The following is a 15811-nucleotide window of genomic DNA, read 5'->3' on the forward strand; positions in this document are numbered from 1 at the left end:
GATAAACTGTGCCAGATCTGCTCCTGGCAGTAGGCAGCAGAGCTTGAAAAAAAAAAGGACTTGACTGGATTCAGTTTGTATAAACATCCTTAGAGATTTAGAGATGAGGACAAAATTAGGCTAATGAAAAGAAGACATGAACATAAGTTCATATGAAGCTTTCTCTTCCAAAGTTTCTTCTCAGTAGTAAACATTTCTTTCTCAAATCCAGTACTGATTGGGCTCCCAGCTTCCTTACATCAGTTGTAAGTTTACAAGCCTATATTGTTACAGAAAGCAGGATAAAATCAATCAGTATATACGGCAAATTCCTAATTTGCACCAGTAATATCTGCATAGCAGGTGAGCAAAGAGTAATGGAGGTGTTTGCACAGCCAAGAACAAAGTGTCTGTGTTGCCTTAGGAAACATCAAGAGAAAGGGTAGACTTCCAGCTCCATAGCTTTCCAGATCTGCCCCTCTCTTTCCACCCCCCTATAGTAAATCCACCCTTGCAAAGAATCAACTAACAGCCAAAACACGCCACAATATTTGTAAGGCACTGAATAAGATAACCATGTTTGTACAGGAAAGAAAAAGCAAATTTTCTTAGGGAATACGTTTTGCTTGTCCTCTCTTTTACTAAGGAAGAGAGAAAACAGCATTAGCATAAAAATAGTATTTTTTCTGCATTTATCCTTAATGTCTGTTGAAGAAACTGGATGATACAACTGGTCCATCTGCCAAAGGCATTAGAGAAGAATAACCAATCACTATTACTTGTATAGTAAATCCTGGAGAAGGTCCTTTGAAGAGGGGTTACCGCAAGGTCTATTTAGGAAAAACAGACTGTGGGAGGAGAATGTGGTCCAATCAAGCTATATGTTTCCCCAGACATAAGCAAAACACCAAAATGCTGTACTTCTGTGGTTTCCCATGATTAGATTTATAGATAAGTTAGGTGTGGAACAGGATTGGTTTACAACGTATTTTTATATGTAATTCTCAATAAGACTGGCTAGAGTTAGGCAGATGATTAAGTTCTGTCACACTTCATTTTACTGCCAATATACTGAATTCATAAATTGCCACAATTGGCCATTTTTATTTTTTTTTGAGATTAGTCCCTCCTGGAAAAGGAATGTGAACTATTCAAAATGTTTGATGATTTTCTAATATCCAAGGGGACTCCCAAGGGATCATAAAGACTAAATTTAGTAGACGCTCCTGGGATTGATAGGCTGGCGTAATATGGCATCTAATCTTCCTCAAGACATTATTTAAAGCTTAAAAAAAGGACTTAAGAGGGAGAACACAGAAAAAATACACAGATTAAATGGGAAAAAGATCTTTCAATATTTAAACTATTTATGAACACCCATGTTTAAAAGCCATAAAATAATAAAGATGCTTTAAATTGAAATTCCTGTATAAGCATCTCAATAATCTCTTCGAAAAGTAAATGAAAACCATACCTGACCATAGCAACCTGCATAATGAATAAGGCTCGGATGATCTTTGGAGCAACTTAATTCTGCAATAGCTTCTGTTTCGCTCACCATCCACCGAACACATTCCAGCTGACCATTCTAAACAAACAACAAAAAAAAATTATTTAAATTCCAGCTGTTTCATTCCAAACACATCTACTAAACAGGGAAAAGTGTATCAGAAATGTAGTATGTCACAAAATTCCTTTTTTTTTTTTGAAGTTTTTCTTTTATTTTTCCTCATGTATTGCACTTGTTTATCTTGCTGTCCTGGATCGAATATAATTTGACTACTTATAATTTGCAGTCACTTACTTTGTGATTTCCATCTTTTCCCTCCTAAAACTACAGCTGAGCAAATGTGTTGGCACAAAATGTTTGCTGAATGGCATCACAGCAGACACCAGCTCAAGAGGCAGTGAAAGAGTACTACATACACAATCTGATCCCTATTGTTCAATTGTTTAGACCAAAGCCATAGCTCTGCTTTTATCACTCACACAACAAGGCTCCATGTTTAATAAGATCATTTACTGGAGCAGAGTGAGCAATCTATCTCCCTACAAACTCAATAATTAAGTGTATGTTTCCTAAGTTATTATTAAGTATTTAGTATCTGAACACCTAAACCTCTTGGATTAGGACCTGCGATCAATACTGTACAAATAAAAACAAGGAGAGGGCTCTTGCCCTGAACACCTTTTACAGCCCATTCTCAAGTGTTCCAAATTACTATGCATGCTCAGGGAGGTTTACAAGTTTCTATGAAGTGAGATGTAGATGCTGCAAAGACCTTGATCCAAGTACAAGGTCTTGCATCTGGTCTGGGGCAATCCCAAGCACAAATACAGGCTGGACAAAGAATGGATTGAGAGCAGACCTAAGGAGAAGACCTGGGAGTGCTGGTTGACGAGAAGCTCAACATGAGCCAGCAATGTGTGCTTGCAGCCCAGGACACCAACCGTATCCTGGGCTGCATCAAAAGAAGTGTAGCCAGCAGGGTGAGGGAGGGGATTCTCCCCCTCTTGTGAGACCCCACCTGGAGCACTGCATTCAGCTCTGGGGCCCCCAGAAAAAGAAGGATGTGGACCTGTTAGAATGGGTCCAGGGGAGGGCCATGAAGATGATCAGAGGGCTGGACCACCTCTCCTATGAAGACAGGCTGAGGGAGTTGGGGTTGTTAAGCCTGGAGAAGACAAGGCTTGTAGGGGCGGGCCTTCCAGTACCTAAAGGCGGCCTACAGGAGAGCAAGAGAGGGACTCTGTCAGGTAGTGCAGTGATAGAACAAGGAGTAATGGCTTTAAACTAAAAGAGGGGAGACTTAGATTAGACACTAGGAAGAAATTCTTCCCTCAGAGGGTGGTGAGGCACTGGCACAGGTTGCCCAGAGAAGCTGTGGATGTCCCACCCCTGGAGGTGCTCAAGGCCAGGCTGGATGGGGCTTTGAGCAACCTGGTCTGGCAGGAGGTGTCCCTGCCCATGGCAGAGGGGTTGGAATCAGATGGTCTTTAAGGTCCCGTCCAACCCAAACCATTCTATGATTCTATGAAAGACAGACGAACATCTTCTTCAGAGCATGTTTGTGACCCAGTGTAAAAGCAACAGCTTTTAGCAGCGTCTCTTGCTGCAGTGTCCTCTCTTTCAACGATTATATTTATCACAATTATCACTAAATGCAGGTATGATCTGCTATTATTTCACTATTCAACTGTCATTTTCATAACCGTTATTATAGTCTTTATAGCTAAATCATTTCAAGCCCTCAGTTAAAACCTCATACAGGACAACACAGAAAACATAAAATACCATCTACATTCATAGAAAGGAAAAGCTATTTTGGAAAGGAAAGAAATATCAATTTCAAGTTTCAGATTTGTTTTTATACAAAGAGAGGAATGCAAACCTGCAGATTGGAGCCCACCACTTCTCTGCCAGTTTCTAAAGTTTTCCCAAGAAGCAATTAACAACTGAAAAAAATGTATCTGAAAAATCAGAAACCCTTGTCACCCTGTCATTGTTCCGTCTTAAGGTACTCCGTGACTAAGATGAATAGCATTCGACCATCCTATCTTACTGAAGACCCAGAATTAGTTTGGCTAAATTATCCTTCCTATACACCTCTAGGTTTTACTTTAGGGTAGCAACACCAATTATCCTCACATTTCCCTACATAATAGTTGTTTCTGTAAGTTTTGACATTAATTATCACATTTTCTGACTGGTTGCTCTGTAATATGTACATTTTAACTTCGATGCAATTGTTCTAGATAACCAAGATAACCAAGATAACCAAGTTTCAACTCCAGATGTGGATCAGAGTTATTTCACGCTTTGTAAACATGGTCTCACACCTTTTTTTTCTAACTCTCTTACACTTTCTGAAGACACAACTGAGTCTGATTGAATGAATGTTCCTCAGAATATAGCAATTTTTTAGACAGTTAACAGATTTAAAAATGAACATATATTCATTGACAGCAATGTATAAAAATGTCAGTAGTATACAGCTGACAGAATATCCTGCATAGTAATCCATTTTTATCTGCATATGAGGTACCAGACAACTGTTTTTTTTTGTTCCCATTTAACAAAAGCTTGAAAAAAAAAAAGGCTTGAAAATGACATCCTGCTGGATGTAATGCCTACTGCTGTCAGAGAAAGAAACTAAAACACCTTTATGTTACATTACAGTAGAGACAGAGACTAAATTACCTTTATTGCTAATCCAGCTGGAGTTAGCTGCTCAATGTTTCTTTCATTCAAACAGTCTTCACCCATCAAAGAAGTGAGATGCTGCAGGCATTCTGCATGTCCCTTTGATGCTGCTACATGCAACAGATTGTTGTCACATTCATCGTGAATCTTATCCAGATTATCTGCTGCTAAATGTGGCTGTTAAAGAAGGCGTTATGTTAGTTACAACTAGGGATAAGAAAGATACACAGAACTCTAAGCCTCAGAACCCAAGATACAAGACAAAAGACATTTTCCCATAGTCACATTCTTTTACAACTCACAACCAGCAGCTTTTAATTTCCTGGTACAGCAACTGGCTACCATTAGTGAAAGGATAGAGGCAGTATGCTCATTGAGTTCATTCACTGCTTAATTTCTCTCCATCTAAGGTAAATGCCATAAAGAAGTGCAAGGTTCTTGAATAGCTTTGTCTTTGTACTAGTTTGTTCTACAATGCAGTTGTAAGAAAATACATTTTCATAATTTCTGTCAATTTTGCAATTGGTTTCTCTTCTTTTTTTTTGGGAGGGGTGGGGGTGAGGACAGGGAGGGGAGGAGGGACAGAAGGCATTATAATTATGTGTAATTGAAGAGAAATCATCCACGACTCTTAAAAATCTTCCTGTTTAATTTTCCTCACCACAAAGCAGTAGCTTGTATTGTTAAGCATAATCTAAATTGTAGTTAAAACATGAGGCAGAAGACTCTTATTTAGTAGCTTGTTTCCATTAAAAAATAATTTGTTGGAATATTTACCCAGAGTAATTCACAACCATGACTTAATACATTATTCCTGCCCGAGTCTAATTTTCAGACAAAACAATTAGACTGATAAACCCCAGAAGGAAAATGGAAGAAAGAACACAGAGTTAAGCAGTAACAATGACAAGTTTCTAGTGTTGTGCAGACTTGTCAGAGTACTGTTTGATGAACATACTTTACTTACAGATTTCGATCTGTTTGGAAAAAAATACATATTTTCTGCCCACCTGCCTACCTATTATGACCTTGTTTTGTTTGTTTGTTTGTATTATTTTTACCAATTCCTGTTTTGGGTGAATTCCATCTACTTTTATTTCTTATTGAACATTCTAATATACTGTTCTGCCTCTGTCTAGTCTTTGAATGTCTGTCTTTGTTTTTACTGCTACGTTAATAGCATGCCTTTGTGCTTGAGCTAGACTGGTAAACAGAGAAGCTAAACAAAAATCTAACAAAAACAGTTCTTATACATACACAGGGCCTCCACCAGCCATTCTGACTGCAGATCACATGCTCTGCATCATTGTGTTCACTTGTGTTTAGTTACTTTGGAAAACATCATTGATAGTGTCTGATCACTGTGCTAGAATTTACTGAAAACTTCATATGGGTCAGAGGCCATTGAGGCTTTAGAGAATGGCCCTGCCTGAGAATGCTGCTGCAACAAGCCAGCATAAACACTCCTGAATAATAATCAGAATACAACAGAAGCCCCTCTGTTCCCACTGTCAGCTTCTAAATAACAACTGAGGTAAACCACTGGTGACTGAACAAAACAACCCACAAATGTTGTGAAAAGCAAAGCCCATTTAAGATTTAAATTTGATATTCAAATGATCTCAAGAGTTAAAATGCCTACCTTCTATATGATTTCAGTTTACTGTATAAACTAGCAATCTTGTCCATGCTCGCTTAAAACTAGTATCCTGGTTTTGGTATATATTTGTTTTAAAGATGAAAACTTCCTATCTGGAAGCCAATTTGCCCAATTTCTAAGGAGCATACACGATAAAAAGGGTGGTGATGCAAAATACGCACTTCATAAATTTTGCTGATGTAATGAATCACACCACAGAACCCTCTTATTCTACATGGTTTATGAAAAAGATGATACTTACCAGTAATGATATTTGCCCTTCCTTTACAATGTTTAAGATGCTTTTAAATTTTTTCACCTCTTCACTCCTTTCTTCTGGCCCCCCTGCACTGCTCCAGTTCATATTCAGTTCCTCAAGTTGCTTGTTTTCTGCCACTGCTGTCTGCAGGTGAAAAGTCCTCAGGTGGCAGTTTGGCATAGTCTTCTCAGTTTTGTGAGCCTGAGGATCAACAAATGTCCTACAGAGGAAACCCTTGCCCTGGGCTTCAGATTCATGGACTGAGCTACACTTAACTAAAGGCTGGGAAAGCTCTAATTCTTCTGTTACATGCTTGTGCTGATCAAGGACAATGGGCTGCGTTTTTCTCAGCTGAGAGCCTTTCACAGGAGAGAGAACACAGAACTGTGTCACCCCACAAGGCGAGTTCTCTGTGCTCCCTGTAGGGCAGGTCTTGCCACTGACACCATTGACTGTTGAACATACACCCAAAATTTTTTTCTCTGGAGCTACCTTTGTGAAAGGAACGAGTTGCTGGCTTGATTTAATATAAGGCACATCCAAAATTTCATCCATATCCAGGTCGTAGTGCTCCAGCTCCCCGAGCACAACAGTAGGCTCAATGTTTTTACTTTTAAGGTTCTCTCCTTCTCCTGGGCTCTGGTCATCATTTGGAGGTGCAGGCTGTGATTCGCTGCCTTTCTGGTATTCTCCCTTCTGGTTCTTTTGGTCATCACTTTCACTGTTCTCAGAGCTCTCTGGCTGGTGCTTTAGTGGGGAAACCCTCTTCACTGGTCTGAATTTATTGCACACATCTGCAATGCCTGTTGGTTTCTGTGCATTTCCGATAAGAGTTGAGACTCCACAGTTCCAGCTGCTGCTGGAAACTGAAGAAATAGAGGAATATGATTTAGAACTGCTGATCACTGCCAGATGTATGACATGATATATATAGCATGCTTCAAAGATATACCTGGCTAAGCACTGGAAGCCAGAATTATATGATACCATGCCAGATTCATATCTAAACAGATTTAATTGCATCTCTAAGAAAACAGCTGAAGAAATTCACACTCTAGAAGAGAAATCTTCAGACAGGACATACGTTGTAATCATTTACAAAGAAAGTAGTTTTAATCAAGTAATAGGAACCTGTAAGAGTCCAGTGGCATTCACAGTGGCCTTACCCAGCTATGCTAGTTTGCACTCCCCTTTTTGCACATCTCTAGTTGAACAGAGATACATAAGAAGAGTAGGACAACCTCCTTGGTTAAAATTATTTTAAGTGAATTTGTTTTAGTTACAGCAATACTTTATTCTTTTAAGGCTTTTTACCTCTAGAAGATGTATTTTTTGACACAGGAATTGGAAACCCTGTTTTTATTAAAACAGCAAGTCAAGAGAGGTGAGGTCTCTGCTCAGCTCTGGCAAGACCACACCTGGGTACTGGGTCCAGTCCTGGCTCCCCAGTGCAAGAAGAACACAGACTTCCTAGAGCAAGTCTAGCACAGAGACACAAAGACAACTAAGAGACTGGAGCCTCTTTCATACGAAGAGAGGCCGAGAGAGCTGGGACTGTTCAGCCTGCAGAAGAGAAGGTTCAGGAGAATCTTACCCACAGGTAAGAAGACATGGTGGGAGGTAAGGAAGAAGAGGGAGCTGGGCTCTTCTCAGTGGTACCCACTGATCAGATAAGAGGCAATGGGCACAAACTGGAACACATGAAATTCCAGCTGAAGGGAAGTGTAAGGTTATATAGAAGCAGAGTATCTGCTACTTTAAGGGCATTTGGTGAAGAACCTTTTCCAATGCAACAAGGGATAAGGGAGGAAGTGATGGGAACCAAAACTTGGTCAGTTTTACCAGTTGATAAAGAAAGATGGAATGTGGGAATGTTATTTAACAAGGTTGTCTGAGTGAGGCTTTCTGGGCTGGGTTGGTAAGAAGTAAAGAACCATGAGCAAAATGCTGAGACACAGATCTGACAAAACAAAAATGGGGACACTGGCAAGAAATAAATCTCCCAGTCACACTAGTGGATGGGCCATCTAACTACAGGTGCAGCTTCCAGGAAGATCAACCTGGATTTTGCAGATGATAATACTGTGAACCGGAGGGCTGGGGGAGCCTGGACTAGGAGGCTGCAAAAACTGCAGACCTCTGCAAATCCATGGGGGTGTGTAAGAGGAAAGGGGAGCAAGAGGAACAAAAGGAATATGTAGAAAAGAGTATAAAAGGCTCAGTACAAATTAAGAAGGTCAGTGTGCTTGTCTAGCTGGGCTGTGCACCTGATCTCCTGGTGTGCCCAGGGTGTGCACGTGCTTTCGCCTGCTAGCTTTCAGCTGGACTAGCTGACAAGTAGCAGGGCCCTCAGGTCCTTGCCAGGGTATCAGGCATGCAGGGGGTCCATGCTGGTGTGCCACAGGGACTTGAGAGTGTGGTGTGTGTGACGGCAAGTGTGTGAGTACTGCCTGTCTGCAGTGAGCTTCAAGCTGGACCAGCCAGTGAGTAGGTGACCCACGAAGCGGGTAAGGGGCCTGCGATCTGGGCAGGGTGCTGGGTGGACAAAGGGGCCATGCCAGGCATTTGAAGGATCCACAAATGTGTGTGTGCTTGTGAAGCTGCAGAGTGCTGTGTGCAGGCCTGTACCAGTAAACTTGTACCTCTACCACCAGGAGATACAAATGTGTCTATGTGTCTTGGACACCTGCTCAGCTTTGGCACTATCTGACCCTGCAAAAGGGAAACAGCAGCTCTATCCCCCAGCCTAGGCAGAAACCCTGGGTCCCTGGGGGCACAGGGCTGGGCCCCAGCAGCTGGGCAGGAGTGGTCCTGGGCTGGAAGATCTAGACCAGGTTGCCCATAGAAGCTGTTGATGCCCCATCCCTGGAGGTGTTCAAAGCCAGGCTGAATGGGGCTTTGGGCAACGTGGTCTGGTGGAAGGTGCCCCTGCCCATGGCAGGGGGTTGGAATTAGATGGTCTTTAAGGTCCTTTCCAACTCAAAACACTATGATTCTGTAAATTCTATGTCTGTGAAGATACTCAGAACTCACCTGGACACAGTCCTGGGTAACCAGCTCTAGCTGACTCCGCATGAGTGGAGAGGTTGGGCCAGATTTCAAGAGGTCCCTGCCAACCTAAACTATTCTCTGATCTGAAAATTAAGCCTACTTATTCAACTGCAATGTTTCTTTTTCCATTTCTCCTCCGTATGCTGGGCTTCTCAGTCCAACTTTCCATCTGTTAATGTGCATAGATTTACACACACACACACACATACACACATACCTATAGCTCTGGAACTTCCAGAGAATTATTTCAGCACATTGGAGCTTGACCAGTGAGTCTGACTTGCAGAGAAGAAAGGGAGCTAAAGATACCTGAGCTCTTAGTCCTACTGGACCTGCATTCTTTCCTACAGTCCCAGTTGGTGATATTTATGTTCTCATTAATCAGTGAACTCTGGTAAAGAATTTTATTTTTTTTTTTTATTAGAGAGACAATACTAAAAACACTAAAGCCTTTAGGCAGTTTCTCCTTCTATGCTCCTCTTACTGTACATTAAGAGTTAATACATTCTCAAACTCAAGAATGCAGTTTAAACATAGCAGATTTATTACACATGCTAACTGCATATCAGGGAGATCTAATTTGTGGTCAAAACACATAATTTGCCACGAACACCTTCCTAAGGAAACAGATATATACACTTTCAGTGCAACATTAATGTTTGAAGTGAAAGATTAGTATAGCTTAGTAGTTACGGATGTCTGAAAATTACCTTAATACTTTTGGAAGTGCTTAAGAATACATTTCCGAAAAAGAAATAAAAATAATAATAATCAGAAGGCATGTAACTTAGTGGGCCAATACAAAGAACGCACTGTACTGACTTATTTATGTGTTGTATAAGATTCTAGGTTCAAAGGCCTACACTTTTATGTTGGTTTTATTTACATGTGAAATTTTTTCCAAGTGATACAGGGAAATGGATACCATATGTTTCCCAGCTGTTTTGTTCTGACAGGAACTATTAAGCACTCAGTATGGAAATGAATTCTGTCTGCGTTTTATGAAAACACTGCTTTCAACACAGGGGTCTAGACAGAGGAAAAGGCATCAACATTTTGTTTGTCGTCACTTTCTTTAAGCTTTCATTTATTTTGTTGCTTTGCTTTTTCTACTTTCTAACCTTAATAACAAGTATTTACAGAAACCACTGATGATAATATTGTAAAATCGGACACCAGAAAGAAGCAATGACCTTTGTTACAAATCTGTCTCGGATCATTGCACAGTCATATATTTCTCTTTCATTACAGCTAGAGTGGAGTAAGGCAATCACATTCTTCATTGTTTTCCTTCCCAACATACTGGTGGAGCATCTCTTTACAAATACTAGCTCCAGAAAAACAAACTGGGACACTAAGAACAATTAGCAACATTTTTACTGACTTATGAACATATTCTTTACTTAATAGGGATGATGAATTCACACTGCATTTAATAAAGGATTAGAATATGGCATTTAACCACATAAGCACTACGGAGGAAAGCTAATTAAACTGCTAGATGCAATCCTTGGTGCAATTATTCGCTTGGATGCTGTATAGACTGCATTACTGCTTAGGCAGTTACAGCATGGTTTCCTCCTACAAAACACCGAGAACATTGGACAGAATGGACCAGGGCATTGCTTGAATCTCCTCTCTTCTGTTTTCAGATGTTTGTTCTCTGAAAAAGTAAAGGCAAGCAATGCCTATGTCCTCCAAAACACCACCACAGCAGGAGTTATGCAAGTAGTCTTCAACAGCTGCTCCAGGGGATAAGTGTCTTGCTCATATCTCCATATTTATGAACGCAGGCAGGGGCCATTAAAAGTCTGGATCAAATAAATACCACTTTATTCTCTTATAAACAACAATAAAGGATGGTTTAAGCTTAAGGCAGTGGACTAGAATGTGGAACAGCTAAAATAATTCCAGAATCTGAAAAATAAGTCTGGAATAATCTTGGATAAAACAGATCTCTTCTGTGCACCAGTATTTACAAAATCATAGAGTGGTTTGGGTTGGAACGGACCTTAAAGACCATCTGATTCCAACCCCTCTGCCATGGGCAGGGACACCTCCTGCCAGACCAGGTTGCTCAAAGCCCCATCCAGCCTGGCCTTGAACACCTCCAGGGATGGGGCATCCACAGCTTCTCTGGGCAGCCTGTGCCAGTGCCTCACCACTCTCATAGTGAAGAATTTCTTCTTAATATCTAATCTAAATCTCCCCTCTTTTCGTTTAAAGCCATTACTCCTTGTCCTATCACTACATTACCTGGTAAATACTCACTCCCCAGCTTTCCTGTAGGCCCCTTTTATGTACTGGAAGGCCACTATAAGGTCTCCCCAGAGTCTTCTCTCCTCCAGGCTTTACAGCCCCAACTCCTTCAGCCTGTCTACATAGGAGAGGTGGTCCAGCCCTCTGATCATCTTCATGGCCTTCCTCTGGACCCATTCTAACAGGTCCACATCCTTCTTTTTCTGGGGGCCCCAGAGCTGAATGCAGTGCTCCAGGTGGGGTCTCACAAGAGGGGGAGAATCCCCTCCCTCACCCTGCTGGCTACACTTCTTTTGATGCAGCCCAGGATACGGTTGGCTTCCAGGGCTGCAAGCACACATTGCTGGCTCATGTTGAGCTTCTCGTCAACCAGCACTCCCAGGTCCTTCTCCTTAGGGCTGCTTTCATTCCATCCTCACCCAGCCTGTATTTGTGCTTGGGATTGCCCTGGCCCGGGTGCAGGACCTTGCATTTGGCCTTATTGAACTTCATGAGGTTCTCATAGGCCCACCTCTCAAGCCTATCCAGGTCGCTCTGGATGGTATCCCTTCCCTCTAGCACATCAACCGCACCACACAACTTGGTGTCATCGGCAAACCTGCTGACGGTGCACTCAATCCCACTGTCCATGTCACCAACAAAGGTGTTGAACAGCACTGGTCCCAGTACTGACTGCTGAGGAACACCACTCATCACTGACCTCCACCTGGATATTGAGCTGTTGACCACAATTCCTTGAGAGCAGCCATCCAGCCAATTCCTTACCCACCAAGTGGTCCAACCATCACATCCACATACCTCCAATTTAGAGATAAGGATATCACGGAGGACAGTGTCAAATGCTTTGCACAAGTCAAGGTAGATGACATCAGTTGCTCTTCCCCTATACACCAATGCTGTAACTCCAGTGTAGAAGGCTTCCAGATTTGTCAGGCACGATCTGCCCTTAGCGAAGCCATGTTGGCTGTCACCAATCACCTCTTTATTTTCCATGTGCCCCAGCACAGTTTCCAGGAGGATCTGCTCCATGATTTTGCCAGGCACAGAGGTGAGACTGACTGGCCTGTAGTTCTCTGGGTCTTCCTTTTTTCCCTTTCTAAAAGTGGGGGTTATGTTTCTCCTCTTCCAGTCAGTGTGAACTCACCAGACTGCCACAACTTCTCAGCTATGGTGAACAGTGACTTAGCAACTACATCTGCCAGTTTTCTCAGGACCTGTGAATGAATCTGATCAGGTCCTATGAACTTGTTCACCTTTAGGTCCCTTAGCTGGTCTTGAACCTGATCTTCTCCTACAGTGTGTGGTTCTTCATTCTCCCAGACCCTTCTGGAGCCTTCTGGGTCTTGGGCTATGTGGCTAGAATATTTCAAACATTAAAAGGTGATGACTTTTTTTTTTTCCTTAACTTTTAATCACAAATACGAGAGGCTTGGGTAATCTCACTGTTGTGATGCTTAAGTACTAAGAAAGAATGACAAAAAAACTGGGAAGACTTTTCATTGCTTTCAGTAAAGATGTGTAGGTCTGATACACCTGAAGTAGCAAAGCATTTCCTTGGCAGAAAATATTACCTGAAGAAAATCTGCAAAAGTCAGATTTGCAAAAGTAGTTCTTTACCATATATTATGCTCTGTGCCCTTTGTGAGGAAGAAGCACAAAACTTGATTAAAGAGGCCTGTGGACATATTTACAGTTTTATTAATTAATAGGTCAATTCAATTACTTTGTCATATTTGATTTTAAGAATCAAAATTTATCTTGAACTTTGAGAGAGAGACAGAGAGAGAGAGAGATCTTTAAAACATGTTTCCAATTTGAAGCATCTGCTGACTTCAGGGCATTTTTTCAATGTTATCTAAGTATCTAGGGCAGGGAGAAGTGTGTGAGAGAGTCTTATCTGGTATAGGAGCATCTGTGGAAATATATAGTAATTATATGAGTTTTGTCCAGCCATTGAGACTACCCTACGCACAGATGAATTCTGACAGGCAATTTCTATGATTCTTGCAACCCAATACCAGACATTAGAATATGTTTAAATTGTCCTGACTACAATGAAAATAAAGAGCTCTGCTTTTATTTTCAGGAAACTACTGCTGAAATTCATTTCTGATGTTCATGCAAGAGTTTGTCTCCCTGGCACAAGGGTACAATAACATTCTGTAACTGCTGGTGGCTTCATGAAGTTTACAGCACTTGGAACACAAGAAGGAGGTGACAAAGAGCTGTATATCAAGCATTAGTACCATGACAAAGTGGACTGAATGTACTGCAGAGTGTAATTTGTAGATGCTGCCATGCAAGATCTTCATGGATCCACCTAACAAAGAACCCAGAACAATTCACATTTGCAGAGCACTGACTGGCTGCGGATCTGAGGGAACGGCCAAACTTCTAAAAGTGTGTTTCTGTCACCATCACCACAGTCTCATTTAGTTTATGCTTTGACTGATTTCTGTAGCCATGACTGCTGCTCTTGAACAGCTGGGACATACAACAGGCAGTAGTACAAGCAAGCAGGAAACAGCTGTAAAGATATGAGTCAGTTGCAGATCAGTTGGCATTCAGTCCATGTTGTTCTAGCAGATCACTTGACAGATAAACCTCTGTTTAACAGGAATGAAAAAGAGTATTAGTTCATTCCTGTTCTGTGGGTGGAAAGTGGTGACCCTCATCATTGTTATATCACTATGTAGCATTTTTAGCCTGCCGTCCCTGTTCTTTCTCAGGATAGACAGCAACACCTTAATGGTCAACTGTGTTGAACCATTGTCCAGAAGAAAAACTGCCTGACATCCCTTTATGCAAATAATTATCAATCATAAATGCTATTAATGCTACTTCTGTCCAGTGACCTGATCCAGACTGTGCTAACTCTAAATTCACTGTATTTCAACCTTTGTTTTCTATAAAATCTATACCTGCACAGTCACAAAACACAGGAAAATTATGAGTAGTGGAGAACAATATTTTGCTTGAGCAATGAAGCCCATAGTCCTACAGTATGGCAGGTCCATCTGCTAATTTTATCATGCCTAGTAGATCTCCTAAAGGCCTATGAATCTTTGAGGTTAAATATGGTTATTATTTGCTGACAATGAGCCAGGAGTACTATGGTTGCTCCTTAAATAACACCTTCTCAAAGTGAGCTGGTTGCAATGTTCTCTGTTGTAGCAGTCATTTAGAGAACAGATCCTTGAGCAATCTGGTGTAACTAGACCTGCTCTGAGCAGGGAGTTGGACGAGACAGATTCAGATGTGCCTTCTGACTTCAGTTATTCTATGATGAAGATGTAACCACCCTGAAAGAACACAATCTGTTTGCACATAGCAGCAAGACTGGAATCAATGTGAAAAACTGTCAAAGAGACAAGAGAAGAGACGGTTTGTGGGCTTTTGCCTCAACAACTTGTCACTACATATTTGGAAGTCTTCCAGTACAAAATACAGGAAGGTACTCTCTGCCCTTGCTGAGAACATAACAGCAAGCTTCTTTACCATGTAGGCTCTGATTATTTATGAGAACAAACTCTGTTAGGTTGGCTCTATTGCCACCAAAGGATGAATGCATTCTAATGCCTTATCCAAAACACTTCCTCCGTGTTTTACAAACTCCGTGACTATGCACTTTACTTTCCATCATTGTCATTAAGGAAGTCTGGCATTACTATTGACAAATGCCCATACCTATATTTTTTAAAATGCAATATTTCACCATATTGTTCAAGAACTATGTAATTATTTGGGATCACTAAGTATGTATAAAGATTCACATCTGGAGTTTTACTTTCTTTAACCTCTGAAAAAAACACCTGATCATCTTCTTTGTTATAGAACTTCAGTAAAGAGTCTTAAATCACTAAAGACTCATCGCAGATCCATTTACAGAACTGTAATTCTGGCTTTGTATACAAGCAACAAGGTGTTGTCTACACTAGAAAAATTTTTTGAAAATTTCTCACACTTTTTAACACTGATTTGTCTCCAGAACAGGCAGCAATACTGAAGCTCCAAAGAAGGGAGGAAGGGATGTCCCTTACATATCAATGGATAATAAAAAGCAATTATGAATAACTTTCTATTTATTGTTTTATTAATATAACTGAAATAATATTTAGCAATTGTAACTGAAGGTGGCACTGTTTTACAGTTTTAATATATTAATAACTTCCAAGAGTACATGTTACGGTTCTTAATGTGAGTGCTATGGATGACAGTCTGAATTAAAGATCAACCCTGCACAGACAAAATCGGAGTGGGTTTGTTCCCACTTAAGTGAATTTGAAGCTACTGTAAAGAAGAAAGAAAGAGTCTGGAAATGGCAGAAAGAAGGAAAAGTAATAATTTGTCCTTTTAAATAAGGATACATTATTTCCAGGTAATCCAAACCTTAATATGAGCATCAGTAAATGAATAATTT

General features: G+C 40.9%; 1 protein-coding gene across 5 annotated transcripts in view; it reads right to left on the reverse strand.

Annotated features, from left to right (window-relative positions):
• The window catches only part of SNCAIP (synuclein alpha interacting protein), a 91839-nt gene that overhangs the window by 25581 nt on the left and 50447 nt on the right, over positions 1-15811 (reverse strand). For 4 of the 5 annotated variants that reach the window (XM_080573929.1, XM_080573926.1, XM_080573927.1 and 1 more), the window contains 3 exons: positions 6085-6947; positions 4181-4360; positions 1454-1567 (listed from right to left, as the gene is read on the reverse strand). In XM_080573929.1, coding sequence (XP_080430055.1) covers positions 1454-1567; positions 4181-4360; positions 6085-6947 — 1157 coding nt within the window. The remainder of the gene's footprint in view (positions 1-1453; positions 1568-4180; positions 4361-6084; positions 6948-15811) is intronic. The other variant, XM_080573930.1, reaches the window with a different exon arrangement.

This window comes from Anser brachyrhynchus (genome assembly GCF_964034855.1).
Source record: "Anser brachyrhynchus genome assembly, chromosome: Z".
In the NCBI taxonomy this organism is placed as follows: Eukaryota; Metazoa; Chordata; class Aves; order Anseriformes; family Anatidae; genus Anser; species Anser brachyrhynchus.